General features: G+C 50.0%; 4 protein-coding genes; 2 read left to right on the top strand and 2 right to left on the bottom strand.

Moving 5' to 3' along the window:
* Positions 1-1,609: 1,609 nt before the first annotated feature.
* On the top strand, positions 1,610-3,477 carry GSTUM_00004062001 (uncharacterized protein). XM_002835212.2 has 2 exons: positions 1,610-3,274; positions 3,349-3,477. Exons 1-2 carry the CDS (start codon positions 1,950-1,952, stop codon positions 3,425-3,427), a joined length of 1,404 nt encoding a protein of 467 aa, XP_002835258.1. The 5' UTR covers positions 1,610-1,949; the 3' UTR covers positions 3,428-3,477.
* Positions 3,478-3,618: 141 nt separating this feature from the next.
* On the bottom strand, positions 3,619-4,970 carry GSTUM_00004061001 (uncharacterized protein). XM_052355729.1 has 1 exon: positions 3,619-4,970. The coding sequence occupies exon 1, from the start codon at positions 4,549-4,551 to the stop codon at positions 4,135-4,137; it is 417 nt and encodes a 138-aa protein (XP_052211678.1). The 5' UTR covers positions 4,552-4,970; the 3' UTR covers positions 3,619-4,134.
* Positions 4,971-8,947: 3,977 nt separating this feature from the next.
* Positions 8,948-11,174, top strand: GSTUM_00004060001 (uncharacterized protein; the record flags this gene model as incomplete). XM_002835210.2 has 2 exons in its annotated part: positions 8,948-9,451; positions 9,583-11,174. The coding sequence occupies 2 exons, from the start codon at positions 8,948-8,950 to the stop codon at positions 10,606-10,608; spliced, it is 1,530 nt and encodes a 509-aa protein (XP_002835256.1). The 3' UTR covers positions 10,609-11,174.
* A 357-nt stretch (positions 11,175-11,531) lies between these two features.
* On the bottom strand, positions 11,532-13,617 carry GSTUM_00004058001 (uncharacterized protein; the record flags this gene model as incomplete). XM_002835209.2 has 4 exons in its annotated part: positions 11,532-13,092; positions 13,175-13,265; positions 13,330-13,374; positions 13,438-13,617. The coding sequence occupies 4 exons, from the start codon at positions 13,615-13,617 to the stop codon at positions 12,626-12,628; spliced, it is 783 nt and encodes a 260-aa protein (XP_002835255.1). The 3' UTR covers positions 11,532-12,625.
* Between the last annotated feature and the right edge of the window lie 799 nt (positions 13,618-14,416).

Raw genomic sequence — 14,416 nt, 5'->3', positions numbered from 1 at the left:
TGTTGGGCCTGTTGTTTATACCCCGTTGCCCCTCACGCGATTGCACATTTACAGTTTGTGTGATCCTTTGTATCGCTCCCCCCCCCTGGCAGGGTTGCCGTATCCCACTGCCATATCCCACGCTCCGTATCACATTACTCATATGAAGATCTCAGTCAGGGCCAGGGTTCTAGAATGCATTTCCACTTGTTCATTCAGCTTCCTACAAAAGCATGAGGAGATACCGGTAGGGGATAGCCGTGGTTGGGAGCCGGGTTTCCTAAGAAATTATTCCTGGTAGCGAGAGGGTCAAGTTGGTTAATTGACCTTGCTTGCTTAGCTGGAAGTCAAGTCGTGAAGAGTATGATACCGGAAGGTTACCGGTAGGATCTGATAAGTCACGATACCAATGGTATCATACTGGTACCCCGAGTGCGGTAACTTATGGCCCAATCCCGCAGTACTTGGTCCGTGTGCGGTGCGGTAGCTCGTTTTCGGTCCCCGAAGCAAGGAAGGATGGAAGGATTGGCTTAATTCCTAATGTAGACTTTACTCAACCTAAGCCCGATGGGACTACCGTAGTTGGCTATCTTGATGATCTGGATCCTTAGGTTTTTTCTTCCTCTTAATCTATTTTTTTCCCTGGTCTTTTTATGAGTTGGTGGTGGAAGGTTCAATATTCAGCAGAATACTGCTGCCTCGGGTTTTTCACTCTAGCAAACGGTAGAACATTCTCGCTCTAGCGCGCCGGTGTCAATATTTATTCTGGCACCGCAGACCCGGCATACGGTGTCGTGGTTTACTGTGCACCAGTAGACAAAGCAGGGAACATATGTGCATCCGCAGCACAGGCCCCCCCCTCCGCCTTTGATATGATCACTATGCTCGAGTATTATAATGGTTCATTTATTTCGGCCTCGTTGTTATTCCGTTGGGATGAGTCACCGAATCCGGAAATCGGGCTTCAGGAGGCGCATATTTCTTGGGGGCCTAAATATGAGCCTTGAGCGGGGGCGGGGAGTGGTGAGTCTTGCACAACATCGGCCGCCTGCCAGGGAGCTAGGATACCGTAACACCACAGATAAGTCATGATATGAGGTGCTCTCCTGGATGCTGTCTCAAAGAGAGAAAGCTTAAGTTTGAGGTCTTTATTTGGGTAGATGGGGTGGGTTGGTTGGCACAAGTACCACCAGAAAGCCAAGGCTCCAAATTGCACCTAAGTTTTGTTTGATACTGTGAATTTATTGTACTTTGTGGCAACATGCTGGAGCAGGCGCCCTAGAAAAAAAAAATCCGGCCAGTTTATGTGGGACACTCACTCCTGCTCCAACACTCATCCCCCTCCAGGCACGTTATCCCATTTGTCCCAGATTCAAAACACTCCGGACTGACGGCAATTCGGGAGGTCCCGATAGGTTTCGGTACGGATTTCCATAGGAAGCTACTATCCGAGTTTCTGTCATACACGAGCACTCGTATAACAGTGTTCGCCACAGTACTCGCGCCCTAGCTGCTGATTTCGGTCAGACGATTGTATAAGTGTTTCTCGGCATCTTAACTCCGACATTTATAAGCAATTGCTTACTAAAATCGCCTCCCAACTCGGAGGAGAGGGAGGAGCAATCCGCGAAAATATGACTTCTTCCGTGATGTTTTAACGAAAGGGTATATATGGACGGGGCCTAAACTTATATTGTGAGAGTGCGAAGATCGAGGTTAGGGTTCCTTCCCACCTTGAATTCGGACGGTAGAAGAAAAGCCCCAAGTTCATCATCCTTCTCAAAAAAAAGGAACGCGGGGCACGGATCAACCAAATCCTGCAACGCTCCCGCGAAAAAAAAAAAAAGATTGCGGCTCTGAAGATCAACAACTACCCCGCCATTCCTCTCCAAAATCCTAAATTTACTAGACCACCTACCTCGGACTAATCATCTCCCCCCGCTCCTCGCCCTCCAAGCGGTTAAAAAAAAATGCCAGCAAACACAAGCGCAGATCACCCAGAAGGCCTTGAAGAAGCCACGATAATCAACCCAGACGAAGCCGAAGAGGTTGTCGAGGACGCGGACGGCGATGTACCCATGGACTCGGATAGTGATGGCGACGAGCCAATGGAAGTGAACCTGGTAAACGACGCAAAGGCCTACTTCGACAAGCACGGCGAGTCCGTATTCTCCATCGCCGCGCACCCAACCGATAAATCCATATTCCTCACCGGCGGTGGCGACGACTTAGCGTACATATGGACACCGGACCAGGTTCCTACCGACCCCGAAGAAGCCAAGATAACCCCACGGGAGGGGAAAGTTATCGCCCGCCTGACAGGGCATAAAGACTCAGTCTCCGCTGCGGCGTTCCTAGGACAAGCTGGTCAATTCGCTGTGACGGGAGGACTGGACGGGAGACTACAAGTCTACGACGCCGCGCAGAATTGGAGAACGGTGGACGAGGTGCAGGAGATAGAGGAGGTGAATTGGATATCCGCCCATCCGAGCGAGGTTGGCTTTGCGTTGGGCGCGAATGACGGCTCTGTGTGGGTCTACTCCGTCGATCCCGGTGCGGGGAAACTCACGATTAAGCAAGTGTTCACTTCGCATACGGCGTCGTGCACTGCGGGTGTTTGGGCTTCGGATGGGAAGCTGCTAGTAACGGTGTCTGAAGATGGGAGTTTCTACGCTTGGGATGTGGATGCTGGGAGGTCTGTTGTTGCGCTGACGGCGGCGGATCAGCGGTTTGCGGTTGAGGGGGGACTCTACTCTGTCGCTCTGAGCCCCTCCGGCTCTGTCGCTGTTGTTGGCGGGGCGACGGGGGAAATGCGTGTTGTTGGAATGCCCACTTCACAAGCTGCCGCGGGGGCACGCAGGACCGCTGGAAGACCGCAGGCCGGGGGTGGAGGATCAACTGGTGGTGGACAGGCAGGCCAGATCCTCGCAGCATTGCACACACACACTGAGAGCGTCGAGTCACTCAGTTTCCATCCTACGCAGCCACTACTAGCCTCCGGAGGAGTGGACGGCAGGATCGTTATCTACGACGCCGGCCGCGGATACCCGGTTCGGAAAACCTTCGGCGGGGAAGGCGGCCACTATGAAGCCGTTGTCAAAGTAGAGTTCGCAAAGATAGATGGGTGGATCTTGACCAGCTGCGGTGTCGACGGCACAGTGCGGCGGTGGGATGTCCGCGCTGGGACTGAATTGTCATGCTGGAAGGGTCACCTTGGTGGGAATGCTGCGGAGGGCGAAGCTGGTGTATTGGGATTTGTACAGACTCCGGAGAGGATTGTTACGGCTGGTGATGAGTATGTTGCCCTTTTGAGCGTCTTATCATTTCGACTGTAGGGGATGGAGCACATGCTAACAATATATACGACAGTGGTGTCGCCTTAGTCTTTGAGGGGGTGGGTGGTGGGGGGATTGTAGCTCCTACGATTGCTGGTGCAGCTTTAGGGTAAGGGCATGTAATCTAATTCAAATGTAAAATAAACGCCACATTAGACCTTGAGCGTATCTCAATATTGGGGGCCTTCTTTTGTGATTCTTTTGCCCACGCTGGGTCTTTGAAGCCCCCATCCGTCACATCAAAAATCTCACAAGTCTCCAAATTTCCTACCAGCGATAAATACTGTAGGCCCTCTAACATAGCCCCCCGGAACCGCGCCAAGTTTTTCCTTAGACTAGAACGGGAGCGGTCATCGGCCTCTTGATTCACATTCCGCCCATCTCCCTAGTGATCCGCCCTGGCCCAGATATAACGGCAGCTTCCGTACACACCAACGCACCCCAAAATCACAACCTTAGCCACAACCCGTCGGCAAACCCCACCCAGCATATGCAACCCGGATCAACGATATAGATTATTATCATAATCTTGGATAGATACCATACAACACAGTGTCGCGAAGTCCATATTAAAGACATTCATTCACATCACCGGACAAACCAGCAAGCAAACAATGTCCTCCCCTCTCCCCCCCGCGCGCGCACGCACAAGCTCGGCGGTTGACTATCACAGGTGAAACTATGATAAATCCCAAGCCCAACCTGAAAAAAAATAATGACAAAACCCCCCTCTACACCTCTCCATCGCCCGAGCTCATGCCAAGCCAACCAACCTAAGGAACTGTACTCGTACTCGTATAGTATCGTACCCGCCCTAACATTACGCAGACAAACATACCGTACCGGTATAATACTGTACCGCAAAACACGAGCAAGTCAGGGTAAGGGGAGGGACGGTACCACCGATACCCAGAGCGCGCGGAATAAACGCCGGTACTCTCTCGATCTGCGGGATTACTTGTAGTCGCTGTGGTAGTCTAGTGGTGTCATCGGGGGGCAGTGCGAATGTGGTGGGTACGTAGGCTTTCGCTTGATCTAGACCGCCTACTCGAGTGATATCTAGTGATACCACCCACCCTATATGGGAGAGAACAAACAATTGTTCGCATCTATCCATCCATCCGCCTCTCTCTCTGAAAAAACCCCACTCACCCCTCCCCTCCCAAGGATATAAACATTTACCAGTCCCGCCGCTTTTGCGTAGGTGGGTGGATGTTCGGGACCTGCACGGCTTCATTGGCGATATGCTGTACTTTACTGTACTGCACTGCACTCCACCCAACCCACCGCCTCATCTATCGAGCAACAGATGCGGGGGGGCGAGCGGGTAAACTAGCGCAAGTCATCGAGGCATCTGAGGATCGTGGATATTGGAGTGTGGCGGTGGGTGAAGTGAGTGAGTGTGGGTTGCGATGGTACTCGTACTGTGAGGTGATGCAATGGCTGGAAGGGCTCGTGGAGAAGACTCCGGAGGGGGGGGGAGGCGGGGATTGACTTGCTTGGCGGGGGGAGAACAATGTATCATATAAGTATGGTATTGTAGGAACGGGTACGATATGCATCTGTGTATGATAAAAGATCCAAGGATTCCGGAAACCGTTGTGTGAAAGAAGTTAAAAAAATGGATTGCCTTGTAAGTTAAGGTTTCCCCCCACCATCACCACTTCAAATAGAGACCTCATAACCGGCCTTATTCCTTCTTATAAACAAATTCGGTGAATAAATTTTTTTTTTACGCCGACACAATCGAATCTACCCCCCCCCCACTCTCTCTTCAATCGTATCGTGCAAGTAAGTACGCATACACCTTCCCATCACAACAACAACCTATTTTCCCTGCCATAAAGTACAGTATCAAAAAAAACCAAAAAAGTGCAAATCTAGAAAGTACTGCCTTAACCCATCCTCACGAAAGAAAAAAAAAACACCCCATCCCTTCCATCCCTCCCCCGATCTGGGGGAAGGGAGAAAGGAAGGAAGGAAGGAGGCGACTGGCCCTACCTACCTACCCAACCTGCATGCTATCGTACAATTGCGCAATACGGTACGGGCGGACAGAAATATGAAAGATCCACCGCCACCGGTTGTGCGCAACCTAGAAATGAAAATAAGGAAACTCGGGACTAAGCTTTTTTTAATTTTTAATTTTTTTTATTTTTACCCCCCCCCGTTTCGGAGGTCGGTTGTGCGTGCCCGAGTTAGAAATTATCATTATTGTTGTTACTATTTTCACTTTCTCTGGGAGACTGGATGGTGCGTGCTGTGATGCAGGGCGAGCTGGATGGGAAGGAAGGAATGGAAGATTTCTTGATTCTGTTGTATTACTGTACCAAACTATTGCGGAAGTAGTTGGGGGATGATCATCCTAGGAAGGTGGGGGAAGTTGTTGTGATGGTTGTGATGATGATGATGATGATAGTGGTGGTAAGTGGTGTTGGTGAATTATGGTGTTAGAGGCTGAGAAAGGAGAAAGTAAGAGAGGGTTATGTTACGATGGCTATTGGAAGAGTACTGAAATGGTAAGTACAAGAGACCAATCGGGATTCCGGGTTTTTTTTTCTTTTCTTCTCTTTCTTTGGAAATTCCCTTTTAGAGAAAGGGGAGAGGAAGAGGGAAAGGTGAGATGAAAATGGAATTGAGATAAAAATGCCTGATATGATGAGCAATCTATCCACAGGCCCATGTCTGTTTGTTATATTAAGCTTTTGGTTGGTCTGCCTTGCCTAGTCCGTCTGGGACACAAGCACCACAGCAGTAAATGGTATCATAGCTCTCTCCGTACGATGGTTCTACTGACTGCCGGTGCAGTAACTGATTAACAACAGCCTTCAGAACCCAGATAAAAATTCTCCTCAAACGAACAACAAAAAGCGACAATGAACTATTAGTAGTACCGGCACCGGTAATGTGAAGCAATAACTTACGGTAAGCCAAACAAACCTCCTGTTTTATCCCTCCCAAATCAAGAAAAGAAAGAACACATCCGCCCACCTTACTCTCATCCCCGCATCCCAAATCCGATCCCACAATCCAAGCCATGCCAACTCCGAAGACAAGCATACAATCCTATCAAGGAAAAAAGTCAAAAGTCAACTTTAAACCCCGACCCGATCCAACGCGACGTCACAGCTGGTCTGTTGTAGATCACCCATTGGCCCCATACATCCCGACACACGCATTATGCACAGCACAGGACAATTAACTTGACTTGGATTCATTTCACTTGGGATCTCGTGGAGCCTTGCAGTGAAAAGCATAGCAACTAGTAGCGGGGCGGGGTGTTGGGAGCGGATGTTTGATCTGTTTTTGCTCGTATTATTGTAGAGCGGTTAACTTGGTTGGCCAATTCCTTTTGGGGGAGGTGTTCCCATGCTCCTGGCACGGGGTGCGATTTTTGGATGAGATGGGGGAAAGTAGAGTTGGGTAGGGTAGGGTAGGGTGTTGTACGTCACGATTTTTGGGTGCTGTTATCGCGCCGTGTTTGGATTTTGAAGATTTTAGGGATGTAGAGGAGGGAAGGTACTATACAAGTAAGTAAGCGAGTTCCATCCCTGGCGGCCCAAGGGTGGATGGATCGATGGATAGAAGGTATTCTTCGAGATTGCGACTCTAATTCTCGGTTCTCTCTCTTTCCGGGCGAGCGAGAGAGGGAGTTACGGTACTCGAGCAGTAGGGGAAATACTACCATAAACGTTCCAACTCCTGCTCCTCCTATACGGACACTGGCATATTCACGTACCATCACTCGAACTTGGAGTCGAGTTAATGGAGCGGGTCTCGGTCTTCTTCCTTCGTTTTTCCGTTCTGCCTGGCCCTCGTGCATTTCCCCGAGACGTGGAATTTACGGTGGGAGTAGCGAGGCCCCAATAAGTTAAACTTGTGTTATGCTGTACTGCTATGATGTACTCGCCCTGTAGTCTGCGAGCATGGTCATAACATAATGCCATGTTGAGCTCTTCTGCTTCACTTACCTACTCCATACCCCACTGTAGCCCACCATACTCATCCATATCCCGATCGGCAAGGACGGGTCCCGGACCCGGGGACAGGGCACATTTGGATGGGGGATCCCTTCCTTTCAATCAATCAATCAATCAATCGAATCCTTGAAGTGGGAGACAGGGTGAAGGGGCAGAGTATAGTCTACACACTTTGACTTTGGTCAGTGACTTTTTGATCCCCCTTCACCACCACCAAAAAATTTCCATGACAATTTACGCAAGATATGGTACCACCTGTAAGGTGGAAAAAAGGGTGATCAACACGCTAATTGGAGATCAATCCAAAATGTTTCTTCTTAAATCTTTTCTTCTTTTCTTTTTCTTACTTTTGCTGAGGGTCCCCGAACCATGGGCTGTGGCACCCTAGACTAGTAGTCTGACACCAGTCCCGTACGAGTACTGCAAAGTACTGTACAGTACAAATACTGGTAATAATAATAGGTGGATGGTTCCCCAACATTCGATTTTCCTTGTCCTTTGTGAACGATTTCCCATTGAAATTTATTGATTATTTATTTTACCTATTCCCATGGTTTGGTTTCGCCCCCCCGCTTGCTAGCCATACTCTCTCTCCCTCACCCACTTCCCTACTCGCTCACCCACCCCGTGTGCTTGCTTGCTTGCTCGTTGGGGGGAAAGGAGAGGAAAAAGGGAAAACAGGTGCAAAAGGTCACTTGACAGTGCTGGTGTCAGTTATTTTTGTTGCTTTTTTCTTTTCTATTCGTTTTCTTACATAACCCGGCTCCATCGCTTTTATTTGAAATTCTTATTTCTTTTTGCCAAGAGGGCTGTAGGCGATCGCTCTGGGTCGGTCCTCTCAGTCACCTCGATCACTTGTTGCTCCTCGACTCCGCTTTCAGAGGGCATCCTGGCTCCTTAGTAGTCCTTTTTTGATTTTTTTCCCGTCTGTCTATCGGTGTGTCCACTCGCTTGATCTGATCTGATCTGATCTGTGTGAGCGAGTGGTGAGCCAAGTGAGCAAGCTACGTTGCGTCTGTGTCTCGTTGCCTGCCCCACTTTAGACTTGAGGAGAAAGGAAGAGAGGGAGAGCGGAGAGTGAGCGAGAGAGAGAGGAAATACTGGTAGAGAAAGAGAGAATACGGTGACAGCTGTAGTATTGCTTCTTAACTAACTCCTCCACATTCATTTATTCCTTATTGTCGTTCACGATATATATTGCGCGAACTGTGCAAGGGGAGAGCGGAAGAGAGAGAGGTCGTTCTGCCTGGTTGGTAGTTGTATTGCTGGTTATTATTCCCGCCTGGAAGAGGGGGGGAACACAGCTACCATTCTGTACTGTACTGCCAGTGTTATCACCTACACGCCGTGGTGTAGCCACCGGTACTCACATCACAACCGCAATCACCTCCGCTCTGCCACCCAGACCTTTCCGTACCACTACCTACCCTCCCACCACCACCACCACCATAAACGATATACGGTACCGTCATCCACCCTACCTTACTAAACCCACGACATATCATACTAACTCACCGTCTCCGTCGCCGCCCGTCACGGTCAGTCTCAGCGCCCCGACCTCATCAACACACCCCCCCACCACCTTTCCTTCCCCTCCGCGGTCCAAACATTAGTTCACCCGTGCCCCACACAAGAACGTACATATCGCAAAAAATGTCTTCGTCTGGACAGCACCCTCACGGGCACTACCATCACACCCACAATAACCATATACCCCCCCACCACCTCCAGGCACAGCAACACCAGCAACAACTCCTCCACAGAAACAACGCGCCAAACAACAGCTCCTCCCCCGCCATGCCATTCCTGCCAACGGCACCGTCGGCGCCATCCTCGTCCTCCTCGTCGCCTGCTGCAGCGGGAGAAGATATCGAGCGACCCCAGAAACGCCAGAGGACTTCGGCATCGTCGAATCTTTCGCTAACCCCTAGATTACCCCCTCCCGTTAATGTTGCTCCTCCTCCGCCGCCGCTCTCGCTGCACAGTAGGGTTAAGGAGCAGCAGCCTCAACAGCTGACTCTTCAACAGCAGCAGCAGCAACAACAACAACCCCCACCACCGGCGGCTAGTAGTTCGAGCGTACCATTCATGAGGGTTCAAGAACAGGGCTCATCAGAAACATTTGCCCTACCGTTAGCAGCGGTGCAAAATTGGGATGTAAGTTTATTATCATCACTACAGGATTATACGTTCTACTCGCTCCTATCATCGTCATCACCAGTCATCAACCACAATTTAGCTCAGCCCGATCGACACGCTAACAGTTTTTCCCTTTTTTACACAACTAGACATTAGTGACCCTCCTCCGAGACCTGTTCTCTAAACCCCCGCATAGCACGCCAAAACTCAAAACGCACCGCGGCGACACAATCATAAAACCGTTAATAAAACATTTCTTGAAAGACAACGTTCACTTGATCGTCACGTTTGACGACACCCCAACGCCTCCGAACTCCCAAAGCTCGGTGGCGAACGGCCTCGGCGGGTTCAACGGCATCAATGGGAACAGCAATGGAGCCCCCCCAACCCTCAACACGGCAAGCTCAAACATGAGCAACCACAGCCCAACCTTCAGCAGCCTAAACCCAAACAGCCAGAACCCGCCGACACCTTACAGTCCCCCAATCCACCACCATCACCACCACCACCACAATCAATCCTCCTCAACCTCAAACGCAAGCAACGCCAGCGAGTCACCACTGCAGGCCATCGCGGCCCTCTCCTTCCCCCCACAACAACAATCCTCCCAACCCCAACAACCCCAGCCCTCACAATCCCAATCCCAACCGCAACCGCAGCCCTCCCAATCTCAATCCCAACAGCAACAACAACCCCAGCCCCCACAACTAACCACATCCACCTCCAATACCTCCACCACATCCCTCCCGCCCGGCGCCGGCGGCGGCTCCATCCCGGTGTACAAGATGTCTCGGACACTCTCCACCGTCGCGGGCCTCTGGCAGGAATGGGGAACGGGCATCAATGGCTCACCCTCGGTCGAGTCGCTGGAGACCAGGTACGGACCCAAGTGGCGCACCAGCCAGGCAGAGCGCAAGTTTTATTCCAGGCGGAAGGTCATCATCGAAGAGATCACGAAGCGCATCGCAGCCGGCATGGATGCGTGTAGGGCCGTGGATGAGGTGGAAGCCATGCGCGGCGCAAAGAGTCTGGATGGGCTGAGTAAGATGATCGTCGAGAGGAGGAAGGGAGGGAAGAGGAGGAGTGGTGTTGGTGGGGGGCCGGGAGGTGGGGGTGGGGGTGGGAATAGTCAGGGTCAGGAGGAGGACGGGGACGAGGATGATGGCGGTTGGTAGCTAGTTTTTCTCTCTTTTTCTTTTCTTTTCTTTCGGGGATTTATACATTTCTTACTTTTGCGCTTTACTTTACTACTTTGGCTGGATGGATGTGTGTTATCACTCCTCTCTCCTCTCCTTCTCTTCACCTCCGTTTACATAACCATACATCCCCCTCACCCTCCGATCATATACCCAACCGACCAACAAAACATCACAACCGCAAGGACAATCTCCACCTTCCCGAATCGGGGGGCGGGTAGCGGGAGGACGGGAAAGTCTTTTTTCCTCCTAGCAAATCTAAATCCATTCTCCTTCAGCGTGCGTTCCTTCTCGACTCGGGGGCCCCCTTCATACTAAATTTCTTTGTTTCTTTTCGTTTACACGACTACACTTCCATTTTTTCTTTTCCATTTTTTTCCCCTTTGTTTCCTTCATTTCTCTTGCATGCGCGTTGGCCCACCTCGATTTCTATCCTTCCTATTTCTTCCTTCCCACTTTCTTTTTCGCTTTGGTTCGGATATGCGGTTTTATGGGCGGACGGATTGCAGCAGGGCAGGATTGTTGTGTAGCCTTCAACGAATTTGATTTTTATTTTTTTTTATTTTTGGTCGTATTTGAACTCTTTTCTTTCTGGACTAATTATTGTATGTGGGTAGGGTAAGGCTGCCACAACTACTCCTACCACTCTACTGCTATTACTGCTTTATACCAAAATGTTTGAAGGAACAATTGCTGGATCGGATCCAGGTTTTTCTTTCTCTCGCTGTCTATCCCTCCGAAGTACTCATGAAAATAGACGATGATAAAGATCCTCTCAACCCCCACCCCTCCGTCTGGGTACTATGTGTAGGTAGCAAGAGGTCAGGCGAGCGACCATGAGGGTAGGTGAGTGAGTGAGAAAATGAACGTTAGCGCACATCCGGCCCCAAGGATGAAACAAGCCACAACACCACCACCACCACACACCAGGTGAGTTATATTTGAAACATACAAAACCACAAGTTTGAGAAATTTCCAAGAAAAATTGAAACGAAAGCGAGATAAAAAGTACAAGGTTATTCATGAAAGACATGATGGTGACAGTAATAGAGGCCCGACCTTAAACCATGGACGACAAAATATGACAAAAAGAAAAGAAGGTGCCAGAATATCCTAGTTTAAATACAGCTGGTGAATTGATCTTCACCGAGACCTGTGCGATCGTGATTCCTTTCCTCAAATGGATGGGAGGAAGGTCCGGAACAAAGTGGCCGTCCCAGAAAGTAAAACAGAAAAACCCCAATGGAAACCCCGGGAACCTAAAAAAAGAGGATATGTATCGTATAAAAGAAACACAAGTCCATATCCACGACCTGTCCACGACTACATGTCTTCAAAAAAGTTCTGAAGAAGGCTGGCCTCATCTGCTCCGTCGTGTGTAGCCTCCCCGGCTCCACCCGCTTCGTCGTACATAACCTCTTCACAGCTTAACAAAGTGCCCACGGATGTTGGTACCTTGAGAAGTAGCAAAAGAACGAAATTGCTGAGGGACGTTCGGTCCATCATCCAGGAAAAAAGAGGCTGGCCAAATGAGTGCAGGCCAACTAGATATTCAAAATAGCATGGCCAAGGGAATTTAGGGCACCCTAGGGTCCATAGACGGGGGAATGAAAAACACCTGGGCGCGGATTCCAAGGATAGCAGATCCGGGAATAATGGCATTCATGGTAAAATTTCTCCTAAGGCAAACCCGGGTCCGGACTTCCAGAGATACTATATTATCCGTTTGGAACCAGAGGAAGTTCGCTGAGGTGGAAATCCGGCGCCGCCAGAAAATTTGGTGAATAAAAGCAAACACTTCCTTCCCAGTCAGGCCAGGTAGGAATAAAGAAAAAGTAAAAGAAAGTGGTAGGGTTGTGAAAATGAAGGTAGCCCTCAAAGTTGGCTGAGCAGTATCATGGAAATTGTGAACTTGGGTAATGTAACTTTTTTGTCCAGAGGCCTCTGGATCCCGATAAAGAAACACCTGATGGCTTGTCAAGTTTCTTCAGAGGTCTTAATTTCGGGGGTAATAGTGGGTTGGTCCATAGTACCCTGTTGGTTCCGTGCCAGGATTAGGTTCCGTTGGACGACGGTAGGGCAAATCCGTCTCATCAGGCGCACCAGTTGGAGGTTCGTTTTGCGTGGGCCTCGTTCCCGTGGTGGACGAATTTTCCGGAGGGGGGTAAGATTGTACGTACTGCCCCGAGCTGCGGTCCCACCATTTTCCGCCCTCTGCCGAGGGTACGTACTCAAAGCGGCTACGGTCATTATTCGGAGCAGGTGGTATTCCAGGACCCGAAGGGGCTGGTTGCGCGCTATAAGGGGTTGGGTGATGGTAAGACGCTTGTCCACTACCATATTGCTGAAAAGATCCAGCAGGTGGGCCCGGAATTGGGGGGAAGGAAGGGTATGGGTGATTAGGGTTATTGCCATCTGAGTTGGTCTGTAGGCTGTCCCTGAAGGTGGCAGACCGTTCATAACCTGTCCCAGAAAATCAAAATCTTCTAATTCGAGAAAATGGTGTATCTGAATGGGAAAATCTAGAGAGACGAGAAAAGCTTACCTGGCAGCTCATGGCCTGGGTAACGGTGGGACATGAGCTCACGCTCGCTGCTCCATTTTTGGGAGTCTTGTTTTAATGACTGAACCTGGGCCTGTATAGAATACAATTAGATATGTATAAATCTTCTTTAAATGACCGGAGCGAGTATTTCATACATCTGTTAGAGGCCTGTAACCTGTGTACCAATAGCCCGGGACCCCCTAGAAAACAACAATGAGTCAGTCAACAGAGGACATCACGTGTAGTAGATGGGAAAGATATACCTTGTCCCACCCCGGTCTCGAGAGGGCATTATTCCCCAAGTACCGAGGCAAATCGGTTTGAATTACTTGTCGCTTTATGCCTTCCCCAGGTAAAAAGAAGGGGAGCATTTCTTGTCTAGACGATCCGTCATATCCCGCCCCATAGTTTGGTTGATACCCGCCGCCACCGTGCGATGTCATTTCGACGCTGGAGTGTGAAGGGGGAGAAGGGGAGTTCACTACCCTGAAGAATGTTTGGCAAGACACCGGTGCTTTTAAACGGCTGGGGGAGGGGGGTAGGGCAGTACGGGTTGTGCGGGTCGAAAGACGATGGAGTGTAGTGAAGCAGTTCCCCTCGGAAAAGAAAAGAAAGGGCTCTCAAAATCTACAGGCAGGACTGTCAGGAGATAGGTAGTAAATAAATAAATAAAAAAGGGTTCGGGAGGGAGGTGGTGGGAGAGAAGAGAAAGAGCGTGGAAGGCTGAACTGATGAGGGGTTATATGGCCATCTCGCTGCTACAACAACAGCTTTATCCATCGCTTACTTGGTGTCGGAGAACCCCCAGTCCCCCCCCGCCCAGAGGCCAAAAAAGAGGGAGGCTCAAATCATATGACATGGTCCGCGGTGAGATGCTAACTCACTTGTACGTACTGTACCGTGCTCGAGCACGGTGCGGACAGACTTACCATAGCTCTCAGCTGTCAAATCTTGCGGGGCGCTTTCCACAAAACAATGTTTCAGGTTCCCTTTAACTTCTCACTTTCATGGTAGAAAAAAAAAATGAGAGAAGGCACTCATACTATCATAGAATTAGCCGGAGCTACGCGTACTTGAGTACATCGGGTCCTTGGAACGTCTGATGCTGCTAGTCTGCTACTCGAGTATGCTGTAGAGGACACTGTATTTATGCATACTACAATCCTGTCGCGAACATGAACCTAAGTTTACTTGCATGGGAGTCAATATGCAAAGAAAATTTAGCTCCGGTTGGCCGCTCCC

Source organism: Tuber melanosporum, assembly GCF_000151645.1.
Source record: "Tuber melanosporum whole genome shotgun sequence assembly, scaffold_1, strain Mel28".
In the NCBI taxonomy this organism is placed as follows: Eukaryota; Fungi; Ascomycota; class Pezizomycetes; order Pezizales; family Tuberaceae; genus Tuber; species Tuber melanosporum.
This window is presented reverse-complemented; position numbering and strand designations above follow the sequence as displayed.

What these genes read in the sequence shown, in the direction of transcription:
- GSTUM_00004062001 (XM_002835212.2), top strand. Translation starts at nt 1,950, where the DNA reads ATGCCAGCAAACACAAGCGCAGATCACCCAGAAGGCCTTGAAGAAGCC. An exon ending in ATTGTTACGGCTGGTGATGA is followed by an intron (nt 3,275 to 3,348) that starts GTATGTTGCCCT and finishes TATATACGACAG; the next exon opens with TGGTGTCGCCTTAGTCTTTG.
- GSTUM_00004061001 (XM_052355729.1), bottom strand. Translation starts at nt 4,551, where the DNA reads ATGAAGCCGTGCAGGTCCCGAACATCCACCCACCTACGCAAAAGCGGC.